Below are 17,274 nucleotides of genomic sequence, written 5' to 3' on the forward strand. Positions count from 1 at the left end.
TTGTTTGTAAAATGCTGCCTCCTTGTGGAAAGTACAGCAGTATTTCTGATCCCGCAAATGTGTCAATGGATGCAAACATTGAACTTACGATTGAAACTAGATAAATATTATATTGATCAATTAACTGATTAATTATAATTTGAGACAACTGCTATTAGTGATAGGTTGTTACTCAGAAGTACAATGTTATTCACATAGGTAAATTCATTTAGGTACAACTTATGAGACTTATTTAATGGTGTATAATGCAATTCTTCTGGTGGAGGGTCTGTTACCTGCATGGACATATTACTGTTATGCCTTTATTATTCCACAATATAGAAATAAACTTAGTAGTCAGATCTATGGAGGAGCACATGGTTCATGCTTTTTAAGGTATTTTTCAACTATAAAACACATGTAATTGTATAAATGCAAGGAAGATAAGCTTAAAGCCCTGCTATGGAACATTCCAGGCAAATAAATAACATCTGTTACAGTTTTAGGCTATTCCTCGCTTCGCTGGTCATGTCCTAAAATATATAATAGAGACACATCATGCGCAGGTCAGAAAGCACCTACTTTTATTCCACTACTCACTTTTATACTTTTCCAAATTCACACTTAAGCGACACATTCAGACACAAACAGGAAGTGGGCACGATCAGATGATCTCATCCCACCCCTGCGCCTTAATACACGCACGCTTCTGATTGGTTGATTGGCAGATTCACTTTGAGCATCAACCAATCAGGGCCCTGCAAAAATACAACTTTTAACAAGTTACAGCCCAAAACACACTTCTGGGCCACAAATTCTTAAAGGCAACACACTTTCTTTCAAACTAGGCTTTTCATTTTAAACAGTATCATTTAAAAAAGAACATAGATAAATTTTATAATCTTTCAGGTCTGATAATTACAATGTACCATTATCCAAGTTCATTTCAAATCGTCCAGTCCTTACAGCAGTCCAACATCTATGCAAAATAAAGGGCTCTTTGCAATACAATTTTGGGTTTTGATTCTAACAAAATATGACAAATCTATAGAAAAATCTTCATTTGATAAAAGGTAAAAACAAAAAGTGGCGCTCCGTTAGTTATTTGTAGATCGGGAGGCCTGTTTCCAGCTTGAAGAAATTGCACTTGAGAAGCTGAGAAGGGGAGGAGTCTGCGCTTCACTTTTTGCGAGCGTGTTTGTATTTGTCCACATACGCCTTTACCAGGTTCGCCACTTTACTGGAGTTCACCTCACCGCTTTTACTGTGGCACACCTGAGAGAGAAAGAGAGAGGGAAAAGATTTAAACTAAAAGATATGTGAATGTGCTGTGTTGTGCTATAGGCTGAAATATTAATAGAAATCAAATCTCGATTGCCATTTCATTGTTGGCAATAAAACGGTGAAGTCCTCATTTATGCAGGAGTGGTTCAATGCAGAGAAGATTTTCATCAGGGGTCACCTGGACTGTTTTTGTGATCAAGATCCTACTCTGAGTACCTAAATCTAACCCTGAAGGGAGGAGTTTTTGAGTCAAACTCTCAAACCCTCCTTGTTTACAGCTAACATCATTATACGTCTTCTTTCCTGGGCAGCAACCAGTGGTCATCAAACTTTTCAGTATTTGTTTTTGTAGAACCACCAGTTCTAATATCGAACTTTGACAGGCCTACATTTGTGCCAAACATGAGTCTAAAACAAGATTAAACCGTGAATAAGGTTAGTTCTGATTAATGATAAAACAAAACCAAAACAATGATAAATTACACCAGTTTAGGCAATGTTATCTGAGGTCAACAAAATATTTTGGTTACAAGCAGTTAACCTGTAGCTGTTCAGAAAAGCATATTAATGGTTCAGTCTGACTTAAATGTTAATCTTGGACGCATTAGAAGTGGATTTCTTGTCAGCAGAAAAATACAAAATACTTCTTTACCTATTTGATCCTCACTACCAGTTGTGAATTAGTGCTGGCTTAATGTGTGTTCAAAGTTTGTGATTCAAACCTTTTCTACAGCTTTGCGGACGATCTCCTTGTACTCCTCTTTAGTGATCTCTTTCTTTTGGTAATACGGTTTCATGGCATTTTTCACTTCGTTTATCGCTTGTTCTTGGATTTGTTGTTTCTGTGGAAAGAGAAAAGATGATGGGTATTCATTTAAAAAGTACAGGGGCATACAGATTACTAAAAGGGGTGCACAGTTAATCAAAATTGCAACTTGATGCAACTGCCAAATATAGAAAAATGTATGACTGTGGTTTACACCTCTACAAACATGTTCTGAAATGTATGGGATTCTTCTAATAATTTATTAGTTCACATTTCAGTGTTCTCTCAAATGTTACTGCTCCTTGAGTTTTTAAATGTATATCACAAACTGAAATACAATACTTCTCAAATTTTAGCAGCCCTATGAGACAATGCCATCTTCTTTTCAAAGGCAGTAGAGGCTCTGGTTCTCGACACATTATGTACTCATTATGCTCCTACAAGTTTTCCAGTGACCACCAGTGTAGCTCCTTCTACTGGTTTCCTTCTCACCTTCTCCTTCTTGGAGCTGTCGGGCTGGGCGCGGTTGTGCTGTGGTTGGGTGGTGGAGGAGGGCAGAGCCTGAGTCGACATGGGCACTGCCTGCGTCACTTTGATGGGAGTCGGGAACAGGGGCTTCACAAAACCTCCCATGTTACCGACCATCTGCAACAAAACAGCAAGTACCATATTCGATCATATCTCACTGATTGAACGATGGATTAAATGCAGCAAACATATAATGTTTAACGGTATCAGAAAAAATCCAACCACAAAAATATTGGCAAATAATCCTTGTACAAACTTTAAGGACTTTAAAACTACCATTTGCAATTAGACTAGCCGACTACTGATGGGAATAAATACACCAAAAGCCCCTATAAAATAAATAATAAATTCTAACCTGTGTGCTGTGTCCATCGGGCTGAGCAGCTGCTGTCTGACTGCCCTGCTGCATGGGTGGAGGAGGAGGAGGGGGAGGAGGCAGGCCCTGTGCTCCCACCGCGGGCACCTGCAGGAGGGGCACAGCTGTGTGGAGGTGCACTGGGACCTGAGAGGGGGGCAGGGCGTAGGGGGCGGCCGGCTGCAGAGACACGGAGACGGGGCCGCGGGCTCCGGGGAGGGTGGGGTAGTGATGGAGCAGCTGAGGGTGGGCAGACACTAGCACCGGGACAGGGGCGTTACCGGGGACGGTTTGCGCCGGAGGGTCCGATTTAGGAGGTTCTGAGGAATAGAAAGATTGAAAAAGAAATTGTAAATATACACAAGAATGAGAATTTTGAGAATTTGCCACAAAAAGTCAAACATTTTCTATTTAAAAGGTGCATTGAGCAACTTTTCTGGTGGGGAGCCATCACCTGCTTGTCTCCATTGAGATGTTGTTGCTTTGCCTGAAATGTTAAATGGTATGACAACTCTATCTAGCATTTAGTCATTATGGGTGTTTCTACTGCTCAAAAATACCATAATTCTCTTTGTGAAAAGGTCGCCTCTCCAATTTAATCTCTACTGTGGAGCATTCTAGACAAAGCAATAAGCACTGCATCTTTCATATAATAAACTTATTTTAATTAGTTATTTTCAGTTAAAAGATTGGTTGCGTGCCAAATTATCATGATAATTGCAGTATGCTACAATTGTGTTCAGAATCTGCTACTGACAAAGTACCACTACTGCAAATGTACATCTCATCTCTCGCAGCGTCTCACCTGCAGCGGGCGTGGTCTCCTCCTCCTGTCGATTCCACCCGCTTGGCCCTCCTCTCTCTCTTTTAGAGTAATAATCCTGGACATCGGCAGGGAGAGTCCTGCGTACAGCCCAGCTTGACGCGGAGGACCACCCAGAGCGGTCCATCGTCTCCCCGGAATCCATCTCTTTCCTCCTCCCTCCTCTGTTCTCGTTAAACCGACTGTACGCATCACTTCCTGCTGCACTTCCTGTCCCTGAGAAGTTGTTCCTTGGCTGCCACCTGTTCTCACTCTGCTCCTCTTGATTATAAAAACTCCTATTTCCAGACCCTCTTCCTCTGCCTCGGTCGAACCCTCCTCTTCCTCCTCTGCCCCTCCCTCTCGACGGCTCCTCCCATCTTGGAGCGCTACTGCTACTCATGCTGCTCCTCTGCTTCTCCACCCAGTCTGGATTAGAGTCTACCACATTTCTTTCAGGAGATTCGTCGTTTTGCAACCCGTTTTCAAATCTCCCCCCTCCGTACTTCCGCCCCTCTCCTCCAGACCTCCACCCCCCTCTGCGATCATTCGTTGGGGGCGACTCCTCTCTCCTCTCCTCCCTTCTTTCCTCCCTCCTCTCTTCTCTTCTCTCCTCCCTCTCTGGACTCCTGTCACTCCTTCGATAAGACCTATTTCTAGACCTTGATCTGCTTCTACTCCTTGACCTCCTCCTCCTCCTCTCTCTGCTCCTCTCTCTGCTTCGGTCTCTCTCTCGCCTGTGATAGTCCCCATCTCTCTCCCTCTCCCTGCTTCTCCGAGCAGAGCGACTGGGACTTCCATTGCGTTCTCTGGATCTTGATCTTTTGTCCCGTCTGGAATCTTTGGACTCTCTTTTGGGTGACCACGATGTAGTGGGCGAGTGAAATCGGGAGCGCCGTGGTCTGCTCCTCTCTGGACTTTTATCTCGATCTCTTTTTTCCTCGCTCGGCTTCTCCTCACTTTTTGGAGCCTCCTCTTTTGGCTTCTCCTCACTCGACTCTGAAACCTCCGGACATAAACCCTCTTTTTCCAGAGGTGTTGTACTTCCATGTTCGCTTAACGGAGAACCAAAATCCATCGGGATCTCGTTCAGGTCTTCGGTTAAATTTTTAGTGTCCTTTTCTGTATCCTTCTCCAGCTCTTTGTCCTCCCCATCGTGTGAAGCAGCATCTCCACTTTCAGACACTGCTTCTGATTGTCTTGGGGATTGACTTTGTAGTGAATCCTTACCCTCTTTCTCCTCTGTTTTAGGTTCATTCACTTCATCTTTTGTATCTTCTGTTTGTGCGAAAAGTTCAGTTTTGTCAACACTCTCTGCTCCTGTAGACGCTTTATCTTCATCGTCACTAATGTCCATTTCTTCTTGCTTTGGAGATTCTTGTTTTTCATCGTCAGACATCATCTCTTGTTCTTGTTCATGTTTTGGACTAGCGCTAGCCTCCTCTTCCTCCTCCGCTACTTTCTCCTCCTCCTCCTCCTCGTCCTCCTCCTCTTCCTCCTCCTCCTCTTTGACACTCTGGTTGTCCTCATTGGTTGAAGTTGGACTATTAGGAGCAGAATTTAAAGGAGACGATGGGACTTCCACCTTTTCTTCAGTGTCACTTTCATGTTTGTCCTGAGAATCACTGCTGTCCTGGCTCATGTCATTTTCTAGTGGTTTCTCCTGGTCATTTTCCTGATTAGAGTCGTTTTGATCGTTGTTTACGCTCTCCTCTGTGGTGACTTCTGGCTCTGAATCCTCGGCATCGTCTCCATTCTTCTCTTGGTCTTGTTTGGAGTTTGACGATTCCGGTTTCACGCTCTCTTCGTCATCTTTTGTGTTGTCGTTTTTAGTTGTGTCCTCTTCCTCCTCTTCGCTGCTGCTGATTACTTCTGCAGAGCGCTTTTTCCTCGCTGGAGCTTTCCTTTTGCCACTGGCTTTTCTGTTGGTTACCTGTGACAATAAAAAATTATACTGAAACTTTTTTTTTCCTTGTGTTCAGTTAATACATAATTCAGTCTGTATTATTATTGGTTTGTTACTGCTGTGACATTTGCCAAATATGAACTGTCCACGATGGTTAGAGAATTACATGAAATTCCTATCATGATTTGGTTGAAAAAGACATACTGTCATATATTGACAAATATTTTGTGTTTTAATAGTACTACATTGTAACATACGCAAATCATGAATGCACATTTTTTTTAGATCAATATTGATGTAAAAAGTCTTGCAAATAAAGAACTGCAGAACTGACAATACAGGATTACTGAATTGCGCATGAATAAATCAAAATGATAACATATAACCTTATAACATAATAAAAATTCAATGTAGGTCTTTAAAATGAATTATAGTATAAATAATTATAGTATAAAGTAACACAAAAGAAATCAAACAACTGGAAATAAACCAATAAGTTTATCAACAAATAAATAAAAAACTAAAATTATAATTAGCTGTAGCCATACAAGTAACAAAAATGTTCTCTCCTCACCTGTTTGCCTTTCCTCTTGCCTGCTGCCTGTGCCGCCCTGCCCGGTCTGGAGGGGGCACTGTGGGGAGTATCAGAGTCGGAGGCGCCTGAGGTCTGAGGGGTGGGAGGGTCAGAGAGGGGGGCCTCCTCCTGAGCTTTAGCCCCGCGGTTTGAGCGCTTGGCGGCGGGTTGTTTGGGTGCAGCTTTAGGTGCACGGCCCCCTTTCTTCTCTCCTCCTTTAGGACACGTGATCGCACAAACCACTCCCTCGAACACTAAAGAACAGAACAAGAAGTAATTCAAAATCCCAAAGTAAAAGCAACACTACATTTTTAAACAACTATACACACAAGTTATCAAAGACATAACCCTGGATATTTTAGATGCAGGTCAATACAATACAATACTTAATACAATAATACAGTATACATAACTGTATTGCTAAATTTCAGATGGAATCCAATTCTATAGGCCAATGACATTTAAAGCTCCTATATTGCGCAAAACAGACTCTTGTGAGGGCATGTTGTAATTAGGGGTGTCAAATTATCGCGTTAATTGCGATTAATTAATTACAGTCATATTTAGCGCGTTATGTTTTTTAATCGCGTTAATCTCATTTTTAATCTCTAACTTTACTGTTTCTGTACTTTATTATAAAACCTGTTTTTATGTGATGTTGGGACAACAACACACACACAAAAAAAACACATTTATACATTTTTTTATTTCGGTAATTCCACTCATTGCCGGAAACCCGCACAAAACGCGCGCAGTAAGAGCGATGTAAACGTCATGTTAACGTTGGCGGCATCAGTCGCACAATGGACGAGGTTGAAGAGCCAGTAGAACAGAGGCAGCAGTGCACAGGTAAAAACACATTTGTGTCTTGGAAATTATTCTCCCAACGTGAAATATAAAAGAAAATAACAAATATAAAATCGCCTACAACTTAAATGTCACTGGTGAAAACAACCTGCATAGACTCATGATGTCTGCACTACTGTCCTATAGTGACCTGCCACATGAGAGGACACGCACACAAACACACACAAACACACACAAACACAAACAAACACACACACCTTCATCATCGTCATTAACCTGAGAACGCGTGGACCACGTTTCCTTCCGAAAACATTGTGCGGACACCGTCGTCCTCCCGTGAGCCGCATGTGGATCGTGTTTTCTCGCGTACGCTGCGTAAACCGCGCTTCCTCCTGTGCGCCTCTAAACCAGAACTAACACCAAGACTAAAACCAGGACTAATCCAGTCCAGGACTAAACCAGGACTAAACCAGGTCTAAACCAGAACTAAAACCAGAACTAAAGCCAGAACTTAAACCAGGTCTAAACCAGGACTAAACCAGAACTAAACCAGAACTAAAACCAGGTCTAAACCAGGACTAAACCAGAACTAAAACCAGGTCTAAACCAGGACTAAACCAGAACTAACACCAGGACTAAAACCAGGATTAATCCATTCCAGGACTAAACTAGGACTAAACTAGGACTAAAGCAGGTCTAAACCAGGACCAAAACAAGGACTAAAACCAGTGATCTCATATATAAAACATTTCTCTATCAATAATATTTTTAATATGGTTTAAGGAAAGACTGGACTTTTTATTGTCTTTAAGTAGACAAAAGTTATTATGTTCAGATTTCCTCATCTTTGCTACTTTACAGCAAACAGTTTCTTATTCATGGAGACTTGGGCTCAACAGCCAATTTGGAGAGATTTGTTAAACAATAAATGACTTTATAAAGTCACTTTTTTTTGTTCTATATCAGTCTTTTGATCTGCCACAATAATGTAATAATGAATTTAAATGAAAATACCTCAAATTGAAGGCTTTTCTCAGCAATTTTTAGGTGAGATTAAAATGAGATTAATTAGATTAATTAATTACAGATCATAATTAATTAATCTCTCAATTTTTTTAATCGCATGACAGCACTAGTTGTAATGTTATTGCTTCATGTCATTGCTGTCTACATCTCCAAAGATCAAAATGCTCTGTCCTACCTTGTGAGGTTTTGTAGTAGTTTTCAAGTTAACAGCTACAATTTACCTTTAGTTCAGTAAAGACTGACAATTCCAGGGTAGGCTTTATCCAAATTACTCTAATGAAAGTGTATAGAGTTAAAAAAAAAAACAGCGGAGCACTTCCTGTATTACCACATGTTATCACAAGTGGAACAGAGTGTTTTCAGTTTCAGAGAAGAACTCTAAATGTGTGAATCAAACAAAATACAATTCCAGACATATCTGTGATGAAGAAACAACATTATACCATAGATCAGAAAATAGCATAATATGGACCCAAAATGAATTCTTCTATAGAGCACAATGCATTTTCTGTGAAATCAAAAGGCCTGTGTCTGGCTGACAGGACATCGACAGCTTTCATAAAGGTCAGATTTTGGAGGGATTCTTCTGTATTTTCATAATAAGAATTTTTAATCATTTTTAAATAGTCACCACACCTAAAATTTACCTTTGTAAGATTTTGACTAGCCCCGTATCGAGTCTGCACTAGCTCCACTTTAGCAGCTAGAGCTCTGATTGATCAGAACAGCACATTTCTGACGTCACGTTTTGTGGCGTGAGACCAGTATTCAGGAAGTTTTGTTTTTTTTTTACACAGCCCATTGAAAACAATACAGTGCCATGTTGGATTCATATTCCAGATCTTATAATACTTCCATGCATTCTAACACATCTGCATATTAAGCCTGAGTTCTTCTTTAAACAGAAAACACTTGTGATGTCATGTGCTAATACAGGAAGTGCTCCATTGTGTTTTTAAACTTTGGAGATTTAGAAAGACTAATAAAAGGATTACTCCAACATGTGTGAATGAAACAAAACACAATCCAGGTATGTTTTTGACGAGGAACAGCATTCTAACATGGCTCAAAGCTCACAAGAGTCAAGTTTGCATTCAAATATATTATTATAGTCCACCTAATTCACTTTAGTAAGTACTAAGTCTCACCAAAATGACTTGAACCGGACACTGGCGACGAAGAAAAAGGAGAGGAACCAAGCGCAAAAGGGAACACACCAGTGTTTCTGATGGAGGGGTGGAAGCTCTCTGTTAAAGACAAAAGAGCCAAATGTGAGGAATAAAAGGTAAAATCAATTGATACTTTGCAGCTGAGGTCATCACGATTTTCTGGGGTTGTGAAGCTAACAGTAGGGTCTGCTCTGTCTGAACTCCAATAACTCAAGTTAGTCTTTTATCTGAGTTTTGTTTTAACACAATCTGACCAGGAAGAACTGATTTAGCTGAAACTACAACAGGTGAGTTGATTTGTGCCATTTTTGTGGAAAATCAAACACCTAAGCAGAACCATGAACACTCGTATTGATCACAGGCTCTTGAAAGTGTGCCATTTAAATTCATTTAGTATCTTTTCTTGAATTTTCAGACTATTTTTCCACTTATTTGGCAGTGTAGGTTAATGTGTGCCCTGTGTCTCCATAGTAACATACTGGCATAACACCCCCACTGCAAAGTATTAATAGTTCATCAGTCCATTTGTATTGGAGCTGTACCTCGTGGTGCCATTGCCGGTGGAGACGGGAGCAGCCGGAGAGAACCACACACAGCTCTGAGGTTTACAGCGCTCAACTGTGTGACCGAGCATCACATCCTCATCATCCACAGACTGTGCACTGTGCAAAAACAACTAAGGATTATTGATCTATTCAAATACAGATACACTTTAAATACACTATGTAGTATCAGTCTGATGTGTGTATAAATCTCATTTGATAATCTTACATTTCATGCGTTGTTGTGGTCAGTGAAACAAAAGCAGGAGGCGACCAGCTACAAGACTCCGCCCCCCGAACCTAAAGCACAAAAAACAAACAGTGAAGTCAGTGCGGCGTCAAAAATTTCCAGTCTTTGATTTCAGTAAGACAAACCTTTTTTCTGGTCAGAGATGAAGGATCCTCATCATTGCCTATAAAAAAGGGAAACAATATTATGTGATAAGTTTAACTAACTAGCAAAAAAAAAGAAGCAATTTAATGCTGCAAAAAGTTACATTTTCTGACGAGCCCTTTGGATTTGCCATCAACTGTCCTCTCCACCTTCTTCTGTCTCAAAGCTCTCTTACTGCTACAAAACAATATATAAGCATTATAACATGATTTTGTAGTATATTGCATTACAAACAGCACAATATGAAGGTATCTGTTTAAATAATTTTCATTTTACTATGAAAAATATTACAGTTAAATAGATATAGATATAATGACATACTTAAGACCAGTTTTATATTGGGAGTTTCTTCTGCAGTAGCTCTCCACTTCAGGCTGAGCAGCCCTCCTCCTCACAGGAACCTGAGAGCAAAATACATTTAGTTAGAAACATCTTTGTAAAGCTGGTGCATTTGTTTCCAGGCCAAAATCAAAACAAAGTCTGACCACAATTAGAAAAGCTTTTAAATTTTGGATATCATGCATAAAATATATGTATAAACAAAGGAAAATAAACATGTGTGTGGGGTCATTTAAGTTGGATTAGACTATAAATGCAGACTCTTCACAAAATTACAATGAAAAGACAAAAACAAATGTAATCATAAAATGTAATAGTTTGACATAAACAAAGTACAATGTAATCCAAGGAACCATCTAAATAAAATGTAGACACTGTAGGCCGTGTCTACAGTCTGATATGAAAAGGTGAAACTGACCTGAACACAGCTGAGGTGTCCGTCCCATCTGTAAACATTGGTGAACGGTCTTCTGTCAACAGGACACGAAGGAGACGCCTGCAACTGGAATTCAAATTTAATGGTCAAAATCAAACATTTGTCACATTGTTTATTTAATCGAGATTTGTTGGAGAGTTTAGCACAGAGAAGATTGCATTAATGTTTCACTCAATGGTTTATGCAGCATTTTACTATCTCAGGAGGAGCATTGTAATCTGTTAACTGTTTCAACTGCTGCAAGGTTTTTAAATGATATCATACTGGAGTCATTAAGCTACTGCGTGGTTCAGTTGTAGGTTTGTAGAATGTCTAAGAAAAGAGAAGAGTTAATCATGTACTTTAGAAAGTAGAAATTAAGGTGTTATAAGTTGGAAGTCACAGAACAGTACCAATGTTTTATATTGGAACTAAGGTTTGGGAAAACATAAAAAATACTACCACAATATCTTGATTTCCAGTAGTGGAGGCCGTGAGATTATGATTATGTTCACATCTTTATTTAATTAAGAAGGTAAATTATGTAAAATAACTCAATATAAAACTAAAATAAACACAGTTAAATTTGATTTAAAATGTTTTGCAACTTCAAAATGACAGATATAATTTTTATTTTACAGTGGGGGTCCCGGTTGGTTCGGTTGAATGGTTACGTTGGGAGGGTCCTGGTCTGAAAAGTTTAAATCCCTGTCAGGTACACTTCATATTACTTTTAAAATACAACTAAAGAAAAATACGTTCTCTGACAGTTCCCTACTTTGATAATGTGATTGGTGTAAATGTAACTCACTCAGATCACCATTTCATTTTTGCATTTCTTTATCACCCACACTTAAAAGCTATAGTGTAGCCTCACCTCAGCCCACGTGAGGAGGCAGCGTAGGCAGAAGACGTGGCAGCAACTGTCGGGCATCGCCAGCTCTGCCCCCGACAGAGCGCTGAGGCAGATTGGACACTTCTCAGCCTCCTCAGGATCTGTCCCATCCGGAGGGCCCTGACCACCACCACCACCACCACCTGCCCAGAAACAATCAGATTAAAGCTTCACTCTGGACTTTTGACAGACACCTAACTCAGATTATTGTGCTTTTGGTGACAAATAACACCAGTGTCACCAAATTTAGCACTTGATTTTACTAAGTTTATGAAGGAAAATGCAGAATACCACCAATGATTTTTGACAATCCTACCTACAAGACCTTTTAGATTTTTTTATTAAATGTTAAAAAAGGTCATCACAAATATTAATATGACAACAATTATTACAATTAAAAAGTTTTAGTATAACTTCGAAAGCATTTCTGCAAGAGTGACAATTCTGACAATTCAATAGTGATGGCAAAGTTTAAAATATGGTGAGGATACAAATTAATATATGTTTAATTATAACATGTCTAATTTGCCCAAAATTCTGAGAAAAAAATGTCTCACCAGTTCCAGCTCCAGTCATGTCTGGCCCTGTTCTCCCAAGAACTGCTCAACAGAAACATGAGGTATGTTAGGAAATGACTGAAAATCAGTTCTCTGATCTAAAATGATCAGTGTGCTGCTATAAAATTTACTTGACAATGGGGTACAAAACAACTAACAGCTTTCAGACCAATAAAACAGTTAACCATAGAACTTGGATGCATATTTAAGTAGGAGTTTATATTTTTGCTTTTTCTATGTTTTGTTTTTTATATAACAATATACAAGACAGACACAATTAACTTCAATACGCAGATGTTAAAGCCACAGTCTGTAACTTTTTTGCCAAAAAAATAGAAGCATTATGGATGTGTTTATTGCACCAGTGAACAAAAAAGAACACAGATCCTTACTCAAACTCTTCCTTACGATACTCTTTGCATTTCCATAAACCTGACTCTTATTCGGCCTGGCGAAGTGCCTCCACCTGGTTGTTTCCATGGAAATGTTATTCCTTAGGCTACAATATTCCACAGTATGGCATAAAACTCCATGGAGAATGCCCTAAATTATGGTTTTAACTTTCTATTTCCATGGAAGCGTGCAGTTGACTTTTCACCTCTACAAACGTACATACTATCACTTCCCAATACAATGGTTCCCAATAGAATATATTTGTCTCATTCAAAGAAGTTATCATTGATTAACTGTGATTAGGTTATGTCTTTAGTGCAATAAAAGGAAATAAAACCAACTAGAATAATACATTTAATCCATAACAGAATCCATATAAGTTTATAATAACAACGTCCAAATGATCATACGTGGCAGTGGACAAACACTGAAAACAAAACGTACATTTTTTTCCGTACATAAATAATAGTGAAAGGTAAAACTGAAAATTTTTGTTTTTCTTCTTTACAAACCCAGTAGCACTTACAGACCATAAAACCTACGTGATTCACCAACACACACAAACAAACGAGGATTAGTGGCCCGCGGGTTTGAGCCTGACTTTACCCGGTTCAGGATCTATATTTCTCCGCTTTGGCACAGTTACATGGGGTTAAAAAGTCCAAGTTAAGACCGGTGAAGGGTTAGGGTTAAGATTACCTTTCTGTGATTTGTAAACACTTTCTGATATAAACCGAAACCGGCGCGTGTGATTATCAATGGCCATTAACTCAAGTGTCTTTGAGCTCTGACAATAGTTCAATGGATTCTTGGGAAAGTAACAACATTCAACAGGACTGGTACAGATGCATTGCTCTAAGGTGCACTCGGTCCAAGTGTAAACAACCTCAGTGCGGCTACAGCTGCGGATATAATCAGGTTTAGCACAGTTAGATTCGGCCTGGAGACTGGCATCAGAAAATAGCAGCAGATAGTGCCAACGCGACGGTGTCAACATGGGTGATTGTGCTTTAGTTAGCCGTCAAAGCTATTGCTAAAAGCCTGCTACAATCTGGCTAAATGGTCGTTGCTAGCTCGGCAGTAAACAAGGCTAAATAGTGTCTAATATTAGCCACAGTTTATGCACTGAAGGTCATAAGGCAGCTAACGTGCTAACAGCAGATTTAGCCCAGAGCTAACACCTGCCTGCGTCGCTTTTAGCTTTAGCATGTTGGCCTTTTAGCATTTACTTAGCATTTAGCGCTAGTTAGCTTCAATGAACTAATTTTTACTCACCTCAGGTATTCGCTACGACTGCTTTGCACAATCAAAACAGCGCTTAAAACCCAGAATCTCCTTATGAAATCCCACCGACTCTAAAAAGTAAATATATTTGTCTAAAAACGGATCGTAGCTTTGAAAAAGTCCGAGCCACATGTCTCGCAGTGAAACTGAGAGTCGATGGAAGTGGCGCCGCGTACTGGTGTCACACGGTATTACAGTGAAAGGCCGTCAGTGGATTTTACAGGCTTCTGGTTCATCTCCCTTCATGTTTTACTAAAAGATCATTTAATTCAGCAAATCTGTTGTTGCTATGTAATTTTTATTCTAAATTATTTGACCTAAAAATCAAGTGTAAGTAAAAGCAAGAGCATCAAAAGAAATTCAATAACAGATTTTTTAGTTTTACAAAAAAGGAAATGAAAGAAAATTCAACCAAATCGCTCTCAAATTTGCCTGATTTGCCTGTTTTTTCTCATGTTGTGCACAATAAGAATGCCTCTTTATTTTGCTCAAACTATTCCAAACTACAAATCTACAAACAACACTGGTATGTATAAGTAATTTGTGAATAGGCGAAGGATTCATCAACGTACAAGTCTTGCCCAACAATCCAAGTACAATATTCTTCAAAATCGTCCATCATAAAGCTTTCTTTGTGGGTACTTTTCAAAAGGTCAAGACATTAAATGTTTTTGCCCAGTATATTCTCAGTAAGTTTTCCCGTTATTCAAAAAACAATGTATGAGTAAATTTTTTTCAGGGTTAATGTTCACTGTGCAAGAAATGTGTGCAAGTATGAGACTGATAACCCATGGCTAAATAACTGGATGCATGAACCAGACCAAAATGTTCAGTGTTTTATTTAAAAACTATAAACAGTCACCAAAGTAAATAAAGCCAATCTCTAACAGACTGTTAGGTCTATAGTCACACATCCTACGGACACTGCAGATCTGGGGGAGTGGCCTGAGTCGGCGCAAACGGGAGGCAGTCAATTTAATGTTACACAACACACCGTAAGAAGGACAGAGTTCCAGGTACAGGAATGTGGCAATGACTTAAGAATGAAAAAATAGTACAATAAAACTCCACACTAAATTAGGATAGAAAAACGCTGTGAAGAAAAGATCATACCTGCTGCACGTAAAGCAAAAGGAACAAGGGAGAAGTCCTGTATAAAAATCCATGTATTTAAACCAATTGTACAAATACAAAAAAACTCGCTTGGTACGTGCGCCCTTGCCCGTACTATGACAAACACGTATACAGTGGGTATATGTTAAATCGTGTGCGTGTTGAAATCTTGGGAAGGAGAGTGGAGGAAGTCAAGGGGGCAAGGAGGATACTTTTGATATTTTTTTTCTTCTACAAAATGACAAGATATATTATACTCTTTCAGCCAGCAAAATGAGTCTACAAGTTATTATTATTATACAAAAGAGTCACAGTTCCACAAAAAACTGCTTTTTAATCCCCGCCCTAAGTTTTACAGCAAACAGTACCTTTGCAAGAAGTATTTACATGTATTAAGTACATTCATCCACTGCTGAGTATAGAATCACATTAGATACAAGTGACCAGGGATCTTTAAAAAACGCAAAACAAACAAAATAACTATTCGATCCTACCAAAAGTAATGCTTCTATGACTCCACAGCGCTCTCCAGTGGCTGCTCCATCGGGTGTGAAAGAGGATTTTTCTTTATATATATTCACATCATATTTACAAGAATCTTTTTATTAATTGTAATGGTATTTATTTCAATAATAAATAAGTGAAAATATATGACTCAAGTAAGAAAAACCAAGCTACCAAATTTCTAAAGAAAAACAACAAAAGAACAAATATTTGTAGTCCGTGTCACCAGTCGCCAAATGATCGCCGCACCTCTGAAAGTGTCCCGCTTCAGTCAAAATTCATACGTGTCCAATTTGGTACAAAAATTAAACCAAAATGTGCTCGCATTTCTTCTGGGGTTTTGTCGATATGGGGGGGAGGGTCCCTCAGGGAAGCAGTCCGAGTAGAGCTCCCCCTTGTGGGCGGCTGGTGGAAGACCCCGTGGCAGTTTGTTTGTTAGTGAAAAAATGGTTTTGGAAATCGTTGGCAAAAAGAGGAGTCTATGTTGAGTTTGTAGAGGTTGGGACAGTAGAGGTGGGTGTCAGGTCCCGTTTACCTCACCCCAAAACGACCGCTTGTCCCGGGCAAGAGAGGGGCGTAGGAGGAGCGGGTCTGTCCTTTAGGGTTACACCTGGGTCTGTGTCTGCAGTGAACGCGTCAGTTCATAAAGGCATTTGGCGAGCGTGGTAGAGACCTCCATGTTACTTAGTGCAAGCACCGAAAGGTGAGTCTCGTGCTTTTTTACCAACCTGGAAAATAAACACAAAAATCATTAAATACAAACTGCAAGGTTGAACAGTGATGTGGTTAAATTAATTAAATTCAAAAGCTCAAAATATTTTACTGAGAGACAAAAACACTTAACTGTTTTGCCACTGTGTGCCACCTACTGAAATGTTTTTTCATATATGAATGTCAAAATCCATGTAGATTAAGTTGGTGGCACACGTTAATGCAACTGACATGAAAGAAACATGTTACATACTTTAAGGTCACGAAGTGCAATTCAACATCCAATAGAAGAAAAATAAATAGTGGTTGAATAAAAAGTCATGTCTAGTGCTCTGTGCTGACCCGGTCAGGTTGCCCTCAACAAGAAAATGTATGAAATTACGTCACAGCAGCACAAAACCAGGCCTGGAAAGAGGCACTTGGTGTATCTGTAGCCAATCACATCAACCTGGCGCAATCAGGTTTATAAAAGCAGATGCAGTCCAATGTTCTACAAGGACCTCTGGTAACCCCTCTATTTTCAATGTGCAGGCTGTTTACCTGCAGTCCTGTGTGTGTATGCAAGACGAGCTTTAAGTATTCTGATTAAAAAGTAACAGCTAATTTCAACAGAAGGATAAAGCGTCAGACCAAATCTAGATTGAAGAGAATGATTTACAAAATATACCACAAGGGTATTGTGTGTCATACATTACTTTGAATTACAATACAAGTAGGGGTGTGCATATCGTATCGTTTAATATGATAATACAGTGTTGATATCATAGGCTGATATATCGATATCTCGCCAAGAGTATTTTTTGGTATATTTTACTAAATTATTTTGTTACAGCGCTACAGTTTTGTTGCTTGTTTAGAGGAAGGAAACTCATTTATGAGACACATTTGACATTTTTGCTGTTTTGATGATCAAAATGTGTGCGTTTCATTT

The 17,274-nt window shown here is 39.4% G+C and overlaps 1 protein-coding gene across 3 annotated transcripts; it reads right to left on the reverse strand.

The window, feature by feature from the left end:
* Positions 1 to 546: 546 nt before the first annotated feature.
* Positions 547 to 14,197, reverse strand: scaf11 (SR-related CTD-associated factor 11). Of its 3 annotated transcripts, none has more exons than XM_055163148.1 (16): positions 14,007 to 14,197; positions 12,339 to 12,380; positions 11,764 to 11,924; positions 10,890 to 10,973; positions 10,454 to 10,533; positions 10,236 to 10,306; positions 10,114 to 10,151; positions 9,968 to 10,038; positions 9,739 to 9,858; positions 9,176 to 9,276; positions 6,195 to 6,448; positions 3,718 to 5,647; positions 2,913 to 3,232; positions 2,522 to 2,674; positions 1,986 to 2,105; positions 547 to 1,254 (listed from the first exon to the last, which is right to left on the reverse strand). In XM_055163148.1, exons 2-16 carry the CDS (start codon positions 12,355 to 12,357, stop codon positions 1,159 to 1,161), a joined length of 3,618 nt encoding a protein of 1,205 aa, XP_055019123.1. In that variant the 5' UTR covers positions 12,358 to 12,380; positions 14,007 to 14,197; the 3' UTR covers positions 547 to 1,158. The 3 variants fall into 3 exon arrangements, with proteins under 3 accessions (XP_055019123.1, XP_055019122.1, XP_055019124.1); XM_055163147.1 differs by having other exon boundaries at positions 10,236 to 10,309; XM_055163149.1 differs by having other exon boundaries at positions 10,236 to 10,309; positions 11,764 to 11,915; positions 12,336 to 12,380.
* Between the last annotated feature and the right edge of the window lie 3,077 nt (positions 14,198 to 17,274).

The sequence above is a fragment of the Boleophthalmus pectinirostris genome, unplaced genomic scaffold (assembly GCF_026225935.1).
Source record: "Boleophthalmus pectinirostris isolate CB_2022bp ecotype Guang Dong unplaced genomic scaffold, ASM2622593v1 HiC_scaffold_54, whole genome shotgun sequence".
NCBI lineage: Eukaryota > Metazoa > Chordata > Actinopteri > Gobiiformes > Gobiidae > Boleophthalmus > Boleophthalmus pectinirostris.

Excerpts from the sequence above, each read along its gene's own strand:
- scaf11 (XM_055163147.1), bottom strand. Across the intron at positions 9,277-9,738 it reads ACCGGCAATGGCACCACGAG|AGAGAGCTTCCACCCCTCCA; the intron begins GTACAGCTCCAA and ends TTTGTCTTTAAC. Across the intron at positions 6,449-9,175 it reads GTCCGGTTCAAGTCATTTTG|TGTTCGAGGGAGTGGTTTGT; the intron begins GTGAGACTTAGT and ends TCTGTTCTTTAG.